Source organism: Zophobas morio, unplaced genomic scaffold (assembly GCF_036711695.1).
Source record: "Zophobas morio isolate AGI-343-1 ecotype UQ-CSIRO unplaced genomic scaffold, CSIRO_AGI_Zmor_V1 ptg000044l, whole genome shotgun sequence".
Classification (NCBI taxonomy): domain Eukaryota; kingdom Metazoa; phylum Arthropoda; class Insecta; order Coleoptera; family Tenebrionidae; genus Zophobas; species Zophobas morio.
In genome coordinates, this window is record NW_026972149.1 from 6,121,125 (window position 1) to 6,135,012 (window position 13,888).

Consider the following 13,888-nt stretch of genomic DNA (forward strand, 5'->3'; position numbering starts at 1 on the left):
GATTTTGCAATTATGGGTCGGAGCCTAATCGCAAAATCGATATTTCCTTATAGAATTTTTCCAGTTTAAACATGTTTCAAGTTCCATGTTGTGAAAAGAAGTCTACACATAGTAAAACAGAAAGCCAAAATATAAGCCCACCCACCCGCCCTATCTCAATCATATATTTTGTCTTTTTTTCTTAATATCCGTAGTCGTCTTTTCAGAACAAGAAACTTAAAACATATTTAAAATGGTAAATTCTTCGAGACAAATATGGATCTTGCAATTAAACCCCGCCCCTCGATCTGAGAACGAATGGAAAAAAATATCACAATTAAGAATTGAGATCGGGGCGGGTATGGATGGGGCCTCATCTTTGGCTTTATTTTTTTCTTAATATACATAGTATTCTTTAAACTTTAAACAACACGATACTCAAAAACATGTTTTCAATTTCTCGTAGAGAAATAAGGATTTTGCAGTTAGCTCCACCCCCTTGGCTCACGACGAATAACAAAAATCATCACAAATGAGACAGGGCGGGTGGGCGGGGTCACATTTTGACTTTTTTTTTCTTAATATGTGTAGACTTATATCGACAATAAGAAACTTAAAACATGGTAAACTTTTGTAGTAATCAACTTAAATCCTCCACTTTTTTCTACAACCCCGTTAAAAACGGCAAAGTTGAAAATCAAAGTTACCATCAACGAGAACAGCAAGTTTATAAATCACACTTAAATCATTCTTATCATAAATGACTCAGTTAAATTTAAATTATCATTATAAACCAACTTAATCGACTACTTAGTAGTGACATGATTGGTGTAAAAACAAACAGAGGCGTGGCTTAAGTGTTGTGACGTAAATATGTCTACTACACATTACATTAAACGATATAAATTTACTATATTGTAGGATAAACCCATCTTAACCATTGTTAAATGCTAGAGTTGACAATTCGTTCATTTTTGACAAACGAGTTTAAATTTCCCGCGTCTTTTTAACTTTTTTGTGCTTTTTTGGGAGAGCTCCTGATTCTTGTCCTGATTGTAATGGCCGGTTCGCCGGGTCGGTAAAACAGTGAGTCTGTCAATTACCAGCTTGTTTTTTCCAACTAATCCGGTGTGATTGTTATTCTCACATTTCAGTAGAATAATTAACTTATTCTTCACCAGTACATGTAAAATACCGAGAAGATTGAGGGAAACGAAGAACTCGATTCTGCCATGAGTCGTCATGAAGGTACATAATTTTTTTGATAGCACATCAATGCAATCAATCCCGATTTTATTGTAGGTGTGAGCTGTGATTCTTGTTTGATTGGAAACTTTAGGGGGCGACGGTACAAGTGCTTGATTTGCTACGATTATGACTTGTGTGCAGCATGTTACGAAGGAGGAGCTACTAATACGAGACATACGACAGACCATCCCATGCAGTGCATCATTACTAGAGCTGATTTTGGTAATGTCGTACTTTTTTAACGTTCCCATTAATACGTGAGGTTTTCTAGATTTCTTTTACGGTGGAGAGGCACTAACAAGTCTCGAACTACCCCAGTCCTACACTTGCCCCTATTGTTCGCGTATGGGTTTTACAGATGTAACTTTGCAAGAACATGTATCTACAGATCACGTTGATACTTCATTTGAAGTCGTATGTAACCGCCGATTATTTTTATATCACGTTATTTTACTATTTCCAGGTTTGTCCATTGTGTGCCGCCATGCCTGGTGGAGATCCTAACTTAATGACTGATGATTTTGCCGGACATCTTACTTTAGAACATAGGACTGGTCCTAGAGATTTAATTTCGTTTTTAGATGAACCTGTGGGGACCCGTCATAATGTGAGGCGCATTCCTCACAACGCTACCCATATGGGCAGAGGGGCGGCGGCACTGAGGCCGCGACGATCCAACATGCATTTTAGGTATTTATCTTCCCACAAAAAAAAATACTGTGTGAACTAGATTAAAAGTGTTAAAATGAATGAAAATGTTGGCAGATTGTATTAAATATGTACTTCTTTGGTTGCTGATAAATTTTGCATTATGCATTTATGACTCATTAGATAGTCATTTGATTTGTCATTAGTTGGTGTAATTGAATAAGGTTGTTAAGAGCTGTTGCACTTTTATTTGTGGAAATTGTTTTTAATGTTTAGCTACTACTTTCATATTAAATTTTTTAAATTTTTTGGCAGGGGCAGATATATTAGTTTTAATATGCTTAATGAATGAGAAAATAGATCATTATTATTTATTGCAACACAAGCAGTTAAGATTTATGAAGTACTGATACTTTTGGATGACGTCATGAATACGTGAAATCTAATGTAGAATAGTGCTCATGACGTCATCAATATGTTGGAGAGGATTGTTTGATGATAATTTTAAATTGCGCTTAAAAATTAAAGTATTTCAGTATTTTTGAATATGAATTTTAAGAAACTAGTACTTTTATACGCGCTTAATCGTCGAACTCCTTCAACGTATAAACATCGAAGTTAACTAAACTTGTTGTTGACGTTGAAGTTTCCACTGACTTTGCTTTTAGAGTTGAAAATTGTTATTTATAAACTCCGTTACCAAGTTGCCGTTGATAGTAACTTTAATGTTCAACTTTTACCTTATTAAAAGGGGTTGTAGAAGAAAAGTGGCAGATTTAAGTTGATTGCTACAAACATTACCATTTTAGACATGTTTTAAATTTTTCTTGTTGGCGAAATAAGTCTACACATACCAAGAAGAAAAGGCAAAATGTAGCCCCGCCCACCCACCCTATCTCTATTGTAACGATTTTTTTTATTCGTTGTGAGCCAACCCTAACTGCAAAATACTTATTTCGTTACAAGAAATTAAAAACATATTTTGAGTATCGTGTTACAAAAATTTACTACATATTTTAAACGTGTTTCGAGTTTCTATGCATTAAAAAAATCATCACAATTAAGATGGGGTGGGTGGGCGGGGTTTATATTTTGCCTTCTTTTCTTAAAATACATTGTTTTCTTTGAACAACACTTTACCCAAGAACATGTTTTTAGTTTCTTGTAAATAAATAAGTATTTTGTAGTTAAGTTCTGTCCCCTTGGTTCACGGCGAATAAAAAAAATCATCACAATTGAGATAGGGTGGGTGGGCGGGCTTACTCTTTACTTTTTTGATTTAAATATGTGTACACTTCTTTTCACAACACGAAACTTAAAACATATTTAAAATGGCAAATTTGTATAAGGAGATATCGATTTTGCAATTAGTCTCCGCCCCATAAGTGCAAAATCTATATTTTCGTGCAAAAATATATAATTTTGATCATGTTCTAAGTTTCTTGTTGTGAAAAGATGACAATGTATATTAAGAAAAAAAAGGCAAAATATAAGCCCCACCCACCCGCCCTATCTCAATTCTGATGTTTTTTTTTTATTCGTCGTAAGCCGAGGGGCGGAGCTTAATTGTAAAATCCTTATTTTGCCACGAGAAATTACCATGTGAAATATGTTCTTAAGTAGTCGTGTTAAACAAAGAAAACTAAGACCTGGTTTATAGAAACCGAAGTTAAAGTTAATTCGCGATTAACTTTTAATTGAGGTTCGTTGCTAGGCGACGTGCAGGTTTTAACCAATCACGAGCTCCCATTCCACATTTTAATCCAGTGTTAAATTAATCGAGGATTAAATATTTAACTCGCGCTTCTATAAACCGGCCCTCAATGTATTAATTAAAAAAGAAAACCAAAAAAGAAACCCCGCCCACCCGCCCTGTCTCAATTGTGATGACTTTTTTATTCGTGGTAAGCCAAGGGGGCGGAGCTTAATTGCAAAATCTACAAGAAATAAAAAACATGTTTTTGAGCATCGTGTTGTTAAAAAAATATTATGTATATTAAAAAAAAACAGTCCAAAAATTAGGCCCCACCCATATCCATCCCAAGCTCAATTGTGATGAATTTTTCATTCGTTGTCAGACCTAGAGGCGGAGCCTAATTGTAAAATCCATATTTCCTTACAAAAATTTACCATTTTAAACGTGTTTCAAGTTTCTAAGAATAAAAGAAATCATCAGAATTGAGATGGGGTGGGTGGGTGGGGTTTATATTTTGCCTTCTTTTCTTAATATGCATAGTATTCTTTGAACAACGCGATACTCAATAACATGTTTTTAATTTTGCCTTTATGTTCTAATATGTGTAGACTTCTTTTCACAAGATGAAACTTAGAACATGCTTTAAGCATCGAAAATTTGTATAAGCAAATGTTTTAAGTTCCTTGTTGTGAAAAGATGGCAATGCATATTAAGAAAAAAGAGGCAAAACATAAGCCCCGCCCACCCGCCCTATCTCAATTCTGATGATTTTTTTTTATTCGTCATAAGCCGAGGGACGGAGCTTAATTATAAAATCCGTATTTTTCTACGAGGAATTACCATGTGAATTATGTTCTTAATTAATCGTGTTATACAAAGAAAACGAAATGTATTAATTAAAAAAGAAAACCAAACGACAAGCCCCACCCATCCGTCTCGATCTCAATCGTGATGAATTTTTCATTCGTCGTCAGATCGAGGGGCGGGGTTTAAGGTCCATATTTGTCTACAAGCATTTACCATTTTAAACATGTTTTATGTTTCTTGTTCTGAAAAGACGACTACGTATATTAAGAAAAAAGGCAAAATATACGCCCCGCCCACCCACCCAAACTCAATTGTGATGATTTTTTTTTAATCTTCGAGGAAATTAATTCCAAGATCTTTATTATTTTTCTACAAGAAATTACCATGTAAGACATGTTTTTGAGTATCGTGTTATTGAAAGAATACTATGTACATATATTAAGAAAAAATTAAAGCAAAGATTAGGCCCCACCCATACCTGCTGTGATCTAAATAGTAATGAAGTTTTCATTCGTTGGCAGACCTAGGGGCGGAGCCTAATTGCAAAATCCATATTGCCTTAAACAAAAATCACCACTTTAAACGTGTTTTAAGTTTCTAAGCATAAAAAAGTCGATGTTTTTTTTTATTCGTCGTAAGCCGAGGGGCGGAGCTTAATTGTAAAATCGTTATTTTGCTACGAGAAATTACCACGTGAAATATGTTCTTAAGTAGTCGTGTTAAACAAAGAAAACTAAATGTGTTAATTAAAAAAGAAAACCAAAAAAGAAACCCCGCCCACCCGCCCTGTCTCAATTGTGATGACTTTTTTATTCGTGGTAAGCCAAGGAGGCGGAGCTTAATTGCAAAATCCTTATTTCTCTACACGAAATAAAAAACATGTTTTTGAATATCGTGTTGTTAAAAAAATACAATGTGTATTAAGAAAAAACAGGCCAAAATTAAGCCCCACCTATATCCATCCCAAGCTCAATTGTGATGAATTTTTCATTCGTTGTGAGACCTAGAGGCGGAGCCTAATTGTAAAATCCATATTCCCTTACAAAAATTTACAACTTTAAACGTGGTTCAAGTTCCTAAGAATAAAAAAAATCATCAGAATTGAGATGGGGTGGGTGGGTGGGGTTTATATTTTGCCTTCTTTTCTTAATATACATCGTATTCTTTGAACAACACGATAATCAATAACATGTTTTTAATTTTTTGTAAAGAAATAAGTATTTTGCAGTTAAGCTCCGCCCCCATTGATTCACGACGAATAAAAAAAAACATCACAATTGCGATAGGGCGGGTGGGCGGGCTTACATTTTGCCTTTCTATTTTAATATGTGTAGACGTCTTTTCACAAGATGAAACTTAGAACATGCTTTAAACATCGAAAATTTGTATAAGGAAATGTTTTAAGTTTCTTGTTGTGAAAAGATGGCAATGTATATTAAGAAAAAAGAGGCAAAACATAAGCCCCGCCCACCCGCCCTATCTCAATTCTGATGATTTTTCTTATTCGTCGTAAGCCGAGGGACGGAGCTTAATTATAAAATCCTTATTTTTCTACGAGGAATTACCATGTGAAATACGTTCTTAATTAATCGTGTTATACAAAGAAAACTAAATGTATTAATTAAAAAAGAAAACCAAAAGTGAAGCCCCACCCATCCGTCTAGATCTCAATTGTGATGAATTTTTCATTCGTCGTCAGATCGAGGGGCGGGGTTTAATTGCCAGGTCCATATTTGTCTACAAGAATTTACCATTTTAAACATGTTTTATGTTTCTTGCTCTGAAAAGACGACTACGTATATTAAGAAGAAAAGACAAAATATACGCCCCGCCCACCCACCCGATCTCTATTGTGATGATTTTTTTTTAATCTTCGAGAGCCAAACGGGCGGAAATTAATTCCAAGATCTTAATTATTTTTCTACAAGAAATGACCATGTACCTTAAGACATGTTTTTGAGTATCGTGTTATTGAAAGAACACTGTGTAGATATATTAAGAAAAAATTAAAGGCAAAGATTAAGCCCCACCCATACCTGCCGTGATCTAAAAAGTAATGAATTTTTCATTCGTTGTGTTGGAGCCAAATTGTAAAATCCATATTTCCTTAGAAAAATTTACCATTTTAAACGTGTTTCAAGTTTCTAAGAATAAAAAAAAAGTCATCAGAATTGAGATGGGGTGGGTGGGGTTTATATTTTGCCTTCTTTTTTAATAATAATAATAATATAATTTATTGTCCAACAGAACAAATATTCCACTTACTGGATAATTTCCAATAATACAAAATCAAAAAAAAAGAACACAAAAATAGTAATACCTATATACCAAAAAATAAAAATAAAAAGCACGTCTGGCATACCAAATAAAAAGAAAAGTAAAGTAAAGTAAATTACATTACATTAAATAAATAAACTATCAATTCTAGGAATAGTACAATAGAAAAAAAAAAACAAAATATGTATCCCACCATTTACCTTCTAATAGAAAATAAAAAATAAAACAATAGAGATATATTTTTCATAATATGCATAGTATTCTTTGAACAACACGATACTCAATAACATGTTTTTAATTTTTTGTAAAGAAATAAGTATTTTGCAGTTAAGCTCCGCCTCTTTGGTTCACGCCGAATAAAAAAAATCATCACAATTGAGATAGGATGGGTGGGCGGGCTTATTCTTTACCTTTTTGATTTAAATATGTGTACACTTCTTTTCACAACACGAACCTTAAAACATATTTAAAATGGCAAATTTGTATAAGGAAATCTCGATTTTGCAATTAGTCTCATAAGTGCAAAATCCATATTTTCGTGCAAAAATATATAATTTTGATCATGTTCTAAGTTTCTTGTTCTGAAAAGACGACTACATATATTAAGAAAAAAGTCAAAATATAAGCCCCGCCCACCCACCCGAACTCAATTGTGATGATTCTTTTTTAGTCGTCGATATCCAAAGGAACGGAAATTAATTGCAAAATCCTTATAATTTTTCTACAAGAAATTACCACGTAAAACATGTTTTTTCTGCAGCCCACCTTTTTTGGTTTTCTAATAGAGCTATTAACGCACGCAAATGACGTCACAGCAGTTCGTTAATAGCGGAAAGGCGTTCTTTAATAGATCTGGTGTAATTTAGATCGGTAAGATTGGTAGCCATGACGAGAAATGTCAGGTGAATGTCAGTGGCAAATGTAAACTTAAAATTTCCCATATTTCCGGACGCGTAACTTCTTCACAAGACATTTTAATCAATTTTAAATTACAAAAACTCGAATTGATTCGAATTACAGTTGTTGTGAAAATTCGAACCTCAAATATTTCGTGGTTAGTGTCAAACCAACCCATCACCAACCACGACAAAAGTCCCCACATTAAAAAAAATACAAATTTCAATTAAATTTTGGGAAAAAACGTGTGCGGTAGAAAAAATAGTATAAATAACTCGTTCATAAGGCCTTTGAGGCACTCATCCTTTATATAACTCGCGGCTTCGCCGCTCGTTCTATAAACTTGGATTCGTGCCTCAATATTTGCCTTATGAAACTCGTTCTTTAATATACTATTTGAATATCGTGTTATTCAAAGAATACTATGTACATATATTATGAAAAAATTAAAGCCAAAGATTAAGTCCCACCCATACCAGCCCTGATCTAAATAGTAATGAAATTTTCATTCGTTGGAAGACCTAGGGGCGGAGCCTAATTGCAAAATCCATATTTCCTTACAAAAATTTACCATTTTAAACATGTTTTAAGTTTCTATGCATAAAAATTGAGATGGGGTGGGTGGGCGGGGTTTTATATTTTGCCCTTTTTTCTTAATAAACATAGTATTGTTTGAACAACACGGTACTCAAAAGCATGTTTTTAATTTCTTGTAACGAAATAAGTATTTTGCAGTTAAGCTCCGCCCTCTTGATTCACGGCGAATAAAAAAAATCATCACAATTGAGATAGGGCGGGTGGGTGGGCTTATATTTTGGCTTTCTGTTTTACTATGTGTAGACTTCTTTTCATGGAACATGGAACTTGAAACATGTTTAAACTGGAAAAATTCTATAAGGAAATATCGATTTTGCGATTAGGCTCCGACTCATAATTGCAAAATCCATATTTCCTTGCCAAAAACGTACCATTTTGACAATGTTTCTTGTTGTGAAATGATGGTTATGTATATTAAGAAAAAAAAAGGCAAAATATAAGCCCCACCCACCCGCCCTATCTCAATTCTGATGATTTCTTTTATTCGGCGTAAGCCGAGGGTTGGTGCTTAATTTTAAAATCCTTGTTTTGCTACGAGAAATTATCATGTGAAATATGTTCTTAAGTAATCGTGTTAATACAAAGAAAAGTAATTGTATTCATTAAAAAAAATCCACTCATCCGTTGTTCAAAGAATACTAGAGAATAAGAAAAAAAAACAAGTCAAATATTAAGCCCCACCCATATCCATCTCAAGCTCAATTGTGATGAATTTTTCATTCGTTGTCAGACCAAAGGGCGGAGCTTAATTGCAAAATCGATACTTTCCTACAAAAAATTACCATTTTAAACCTGTTTTACCTGTCTTGTGCCAACTCTCAACGGTAACATCTATTGTAATTTAATTTCTTTGAAAAAACAGTGTTCTCTTTATTGCAGTAAATAAGTATATTTATATCGTTGAGCATTAATAGAAATGTATGACTGAAATCATTGTCTTTTTTGATTGCTCCTGGATTAGGTTGATCAGTTAATATAAAAATACGACTTCCCATCTAAAATCCACCGTATTCATTATTGTTAAACAAACACTATGTTGTTGGGTTTAAAGAAAAAGTTCTTGTTTCAAATTCGAAATTTTCTGTAATCCAACCAGGCAATTTTAATCCTTGTCAACTAAGTGTTTCAGGATTACGGAAGCCTGTAGCGAGGAGGCGGAGCGGTCTAATACCGTCGCTGCTTTTGCGTGCAATAATAACTTTCGTCAATTACAATGTCCCACTTTTTTAAAATTTTATTAACTTTCCGTTCTTTTGTAGTAATTACTTAAGTCATTTGTTACATAACAGGATCATTAACAGCTCTTAACAACTTAAAAGTCGTCAGATTAGGTTACTTGGGTCAAATTAAATATCGGTTTAGAGAAACGTATGTACACAATCGACCTTTAGGTGAACATTGTAGCAACCAACTCCGTCCAATCTTCTAAACGATTGCGAAATGTGGTGAATCAACGACGTACATCTTTATTATCCACGTGTTGACCGTCTTATTTTTAACTTCACACATCCATGATTTTAACATTTTTCCTTTCTAGAAATGTATTGTAGTTAGCGTCCGTTTGACCGGACAGTACTCTACTTCGTCGTTGCTTTGATACAGTTTTTTATATACAGTGTATTCAGTTCTGGCGGTTTATCTTCGCTCTCCCCCTCATCAAGGGAAACCGTGGACCCGATCGCCGAGTTGTTGTCCCAACTCTCAGGCGTCCGTCGTTCCGCCAGTAACACCAACAGCAGCACCCCGACGCAACTGCAACAGCTCCAAATGCAGCTGCAGCTCGAGCGTCAGCAAGTCAACGCCGCCCGACAGCAACTCGAGCGCTTTCCCAGACGCCAGACGCAAAGCCAGACGTCTCTGCGCGAATCGCACGGTTCGTCCAATTCCGGAACTTCCACGCTGATGCTCAACCCCAGCCCGGTGCTGATCCAGCAGCCGCAAGCCAACGCGCCCGCGATGCCCTCGCCTCAGTCGCAGTTCCTGCTGATCGGGCTCCTGGAGGAGCTGTCGTTGCAGTCGACGAGCGATTTGAGCAGGCAAGATAGAAGTCAATTCGTGCAGGAGCTGGTTTTGTCGTCGGCGGTGCATAGAAGAGGCAGCAGGAGGGATAGCGGATCTCCGGACAAGGACGAGGATTTCAAGGGCGATGACGAGGCGAGCAAGACTGAGGCGGCGGCCGAGGATATGGCTGCGAGGCCGCTTAGACAAGGGAACGTGGTTTTAAGAGGAAGGGCTAGGTCTGATGCTCAGAATGCTAGAAGACGGGCGGAAGCCAATAGGACGAGCATTGATCCAAATGCTAATGGAAGAAACGCCAGTGATAGATAGTTTAGTTAATGTTTTGTTTATTTTGTTAACGAAATTTTGCTATTTTTCAATTTTTGCACTTGGTTTAGTCCAACATTGCAGATAAAATTGAATACTCTGCTTCAGGTGAATTGTAGACATGGCAGATCGATTTTACTTCCCGAGCGTATTTAATTTAGTACTCAGCGGCCACCCTGTAAGGGCACGGCTTGTCGACTAAGTTTTTCATTTTAGTCAATTTGTCTTCTTTTTGGTAATTTAGTACTGTGTCATTGTGTCAACTGACTGATTCTTGATGTCTATTACTCTGTGTTTACGTCGCAATAGAAAATTTTCTAGTCAAGTTTAAGCAACGACATATTACTAAATTTGTTCAGTTTGGCCGGAGGCCATTTTCATTATTACTACGTGCTACTGTAGGTAATGTTTATAATTCTTATATTCTTAAAATGTTAAAAATTGTTAATTTATTTAAATAAAGTTTTGTTGAAAATTTCAATCACACTCAGGTTTTTTCCAGTTCTTCACATTCAGACTCACTCAGTTCCTGATTTTCCTCACTATCACTACATGCTTCAGGTTCTTCTTTCAGTGGTGTCCCTTCAATGACTTTTTTGCTTAGTCCAATCTGAAAATTACGTTTTAATCAAAGCAAAAATTGAGTTATTTACTCACAGGTAACTTTGTGGCTTGTTCTGCTAACAGCGTTATTGACTCAACTAAAGGTATCAACTGTGTGGGTTTATCACCCTTTTTCTCATCCTTATGTACAAGAGTGGAAAACGGTTTATAGCGTTCTTTCTCAGGCGATTTTTCTATATTACACACATACTGAATATGTTTTTCCTTTAAAACTTCAGACTTCTCACTACTTATAGACAACGTTTTCAGATTCCCTTCAAGGTCCTTCAAATCTCGACGCAACTTTAGCTCTTTTTCAACTTTATTAAGTTTGTCTTGCAACTGCTTACCCTGATCAGGTAACTGCTTCACAAGTCCCCTGCAACACATAATTTATATATGTGAATTGTTTATTGTAAAAATCACCTTGTACTTGTTTTTAAGTATATTTGTCTGCCTTATGTACAATTCTTCCAGTTCTTCCAGCGACAATTTGGTTAGATTTTCCTTATGTTGCCCAACTTCCATTTCCAAATAGTGGACTAAACGACAAATTACGCCCCGTTTAGCGCAAAGAAGATTTATTTCACGGAATTCTCACAATAAACATAACCCTTTCAACTGTCATTCGAATTCGACATTAATTAGGGATTTTGGCTGTCATTTGTTTATTCACAGATCCTTTATCTCTAGACGGGTCACAAGATTCACGTTTCTGCATCACACAGAAACAAACTCTACGTTTGACCAATTGCTGTCTGTTAAATTTAAGTGACTTTCATGTTGTCGTTTTTGCAGAGTTTACTGGACCTTCAAAAGAGCAAAACTGGTGAAATTACCACCACGATTGGAACTTTGTGGTGTTCTGAGTTTGAAATTTTAAAATTCCCGCCGACTAAAAGAGCGGCACCACGACACCGCATTTGAAAATTTAAAAATTAGAATTGTAGAGACCCTAAATAAGAGAGTCTGGTCACATTGTGTTTGAAAACGGTATGTCTGGTTGCAGATACGATTAAAACTGTCAGCTGTGACGAGGGTGACATTTATCGTGTTGTTGTGATTTTATATTGTATGCGAATCAACTGCCAAATTATTACAAATATTGTTGTAAAGTGTTTACGAGTTGTGTAATTACAAGAAATACAAAAATCATGACTGGTTGGACCATATTTTAAGATGCCATCATTTAAGACATAAAATTATAAATAGATTTATTTTATTTAGGCTAACAATTTCTTGCAAAAACAGAACAAATTGTAAATTACACCGTTACAGCAAAAGCATGGCAATGCATCATGGTGTAAAATAGAATAAATTTATATTGATTGACTTTTTTGTCTTATTTCCCCTTAAGAAGATTTTTTTATATTGCTTCATAAGATGTACGAATTTTTAAGCCATCTAGTAGTTTATACAGGGTGTTATTGAAAGGTACGTACAACGAAATTGACAGTTCTTCGCGAAGTCTAAGAAGTCTGAAAAACTTATTTTGTGTTATCAAAATTATAGGGGGAAAATTAACCCTTATCCAACATTTTTAGACGCTACTGAAGGAAAAATAGGTAAGATTAATTTATTTTAGTAAATCCTAGCAACTGTAACAATAAAACTTTTGTCAAGACTAAATGTTGCTATAGAAACGAAAGATGATCTTTTTATCAGAGGCGTAGAACGAATTTGGACATAAATTTTAATCATTTTTATCTCTAAAAGGAGAACACTTTTACCTGAACTTTTTTTTACTTTTAGCACCCATACTTCGAGACAATTGCCGATTTTATTTTGTACGTACCTTTGAATAACACTCTATATTATTGTATTTATATATTTCGTTCGTTGATGACCACCCTTGTTTTTGATGATGAAATAAATTTTTGGTCATTCAATAATTTTTTCCTACAATTTATTTAATGTTTTGTTACCGAATTTTCTGCTACTTTTTTGGTTATTACACACCTGACGCCAAACTTTAAAAAAGGCGCGCTTGATTGTGATATAAAATGGCGGCTTTGGCCAGACCATGGAGGAAGGAATATTCCTTCCTCCATGGGCCAGACTCTATTTAGGGTCTCTATGCATTTGTATCTTATAGCGTTCTAGTGGCGAATTGTTGAAAGATCTTCGATTAAATCAATACAGACAAGGGTTGTTCTTCTCTCTAACAGCCAAATGCTAGGTTACGCCCCCTTTTTATCAAAAATTTGGATGAGGGGCGAGGCTGGGGGAAGGGGGTTCAGTGAGGCGCCATCTGTGCGCTGATGGGTTGTACTATAAGCTAAAAAAAAGCAACCCTTAGTGAATTTTAATGGGAGCTTTAAATATAGAACACTAATTTTTGCCAAAAAGGATACTATATTTACAGAAAACAACCTTTTTTAGCAGTATTTTCTTTTGCAAAAATTAAAGTTCTGTTATAATATAATCTTGTTTTCCCTTTTAGTACACAGATGACAATCCAGTTCTTCTCCCCAGCTTCGTTCCACACTGAAGTTAAAAAGGGGGCGTAATTAGGGGAAGAACAGCTCTTATCTGTATTGATTTAAACAATGATATATTTATATCTAGATACCGGGTGTCTGGAAAATGGGACGCTCTTAACAATCAACTGGTGAATCTGGGAAAAATAGTACAAAAATCCTTTTCACAATTTGGTGGACGTCAAATGATTTTAAAATTGGTTCTTTTGCTACATTTAACAACTAATCAACACATTCATTATTACCATAACTATGTAACAGTAAAACTTTTAGTTAATATTTCTGCCAGTTTACTTAATTACCACTTCCATTTTCCATTTAGCAGTTAAAA

General features: G+C 35.1%; 2 protein-coding genes across 4 annotated transcripts; one reads left to right on the forward strand and one right to left on the reverse strand.

The window, feature by feature from the left end:
* The first annotated feature begins 914 nt into the window (after positions 1–914).
* LOC135141397 (E3 ubiquitin-protein ligase KCMF1-like) lies at positions 915–10,960 on the forward strand. Of its 2 annotated transcripts, XM_064072460.1 has the most exons (6): positions 915–1,065; positions 1,134–1,227; positions 1,282–1,449; positions 1,499–1,641; positions 1,691–1,917; positions 9,766–10,960. In XM_064072460.1, the coding sequence occupies exons 2-6, from the start codon at positions 1,212–1,214 to the stop codon at positions 10,475–10,477; spliced, it is 1,266 nt and encodes a 421-aa protein (XP_063928530.1). In that variant the 5' UTR covers positions 915–1,065; positions 1,134–1,211; the 3' UTR covers positions 10,478–10,960. The 2 variants fall into 2 exon arrangements, with proteins under 2 accessions (XP_063928530.1, XP_063928531.1); XM_064072461.1 differs by lacking the exon at positions 915–1,065 and having other exon boundaries at positions 1,072–1,227; positions 9,775–10,960.
* LOC135141399 (uncharacterized) lies at positions 10,907–11,722 on the reverse strand. Of its 2 annotated transcripts, none has more exons than XR_010282380.1 (3): positions 11,504–11,722; positions 11,132–11,456; positions 10,907–11,084 (listed from the first exon to the last, which is right to left on the reverse strand). XR_010282380.1 is itself a non-coding variant. In XM_064072462.1 (3 exons), the coding sequence occupies exons 1-3, from the start codon at positions 11,603–11,605 to the stop codon at positions 10,962–10,964; spliced, it is 543 nt and encodes a 180-aa protein (XP_063928532.1). In that variant the 5' UTR covers positions 11,606–11,722; the 3' UTR covers positions 10,907–10,961. The 2 variants fall into 2 exon arrangements, 1 of the variants encoding a protein (XP_063928532.1); XM_064072462.1 differs by having other exon boundaries at positions 11,511–11,722.
* Positions 11,723–13,888: the final 2,166 nt, after the last annotated feature.

Excerpts from the sequence above, each read along its gene's own strand:
- LOC135141399 (XM_064072462.1), bottom strand. The coding sequence starts at position 11,605 with ATGGAAGTTGGGCAACATAAGGAAAATCTAACCAAATTGTCGCTGGAA. Across the intron at positions 11,457-11,510 it reads ACAAATATACTTAAAAACAA|GGGACTTGTGAAGCAGTTAC; the intron begins GTACAAGGTGAT and ends TATGTGTTGCAG. Across the intron at positions 11,085-11,131 it reads AACAAGCCACAAAGTTACCT|ATTGGACTAAGCAAAAAAGT; the intron begins GTGAGTAAATAA and ends CGTAATTTTCAG.
- LOC135141397 (XM_064072460.1), top strand. Across the intron at positions 1,642-1,690 it reads TTGATACTTCATTTGAAGTC|GTTTGTCCATTGTGTGCCGC; the intron begins GTATGTAACCGC and ends TACTATTTCCAG. Across the intron at positions 1,918-9,765 it reads CGATCCAACATGCATTTTAG|TGTATTCAGTTCTGGCGGTT; the intron begins GTATTTATCTTC and ends TTTTATATACAG.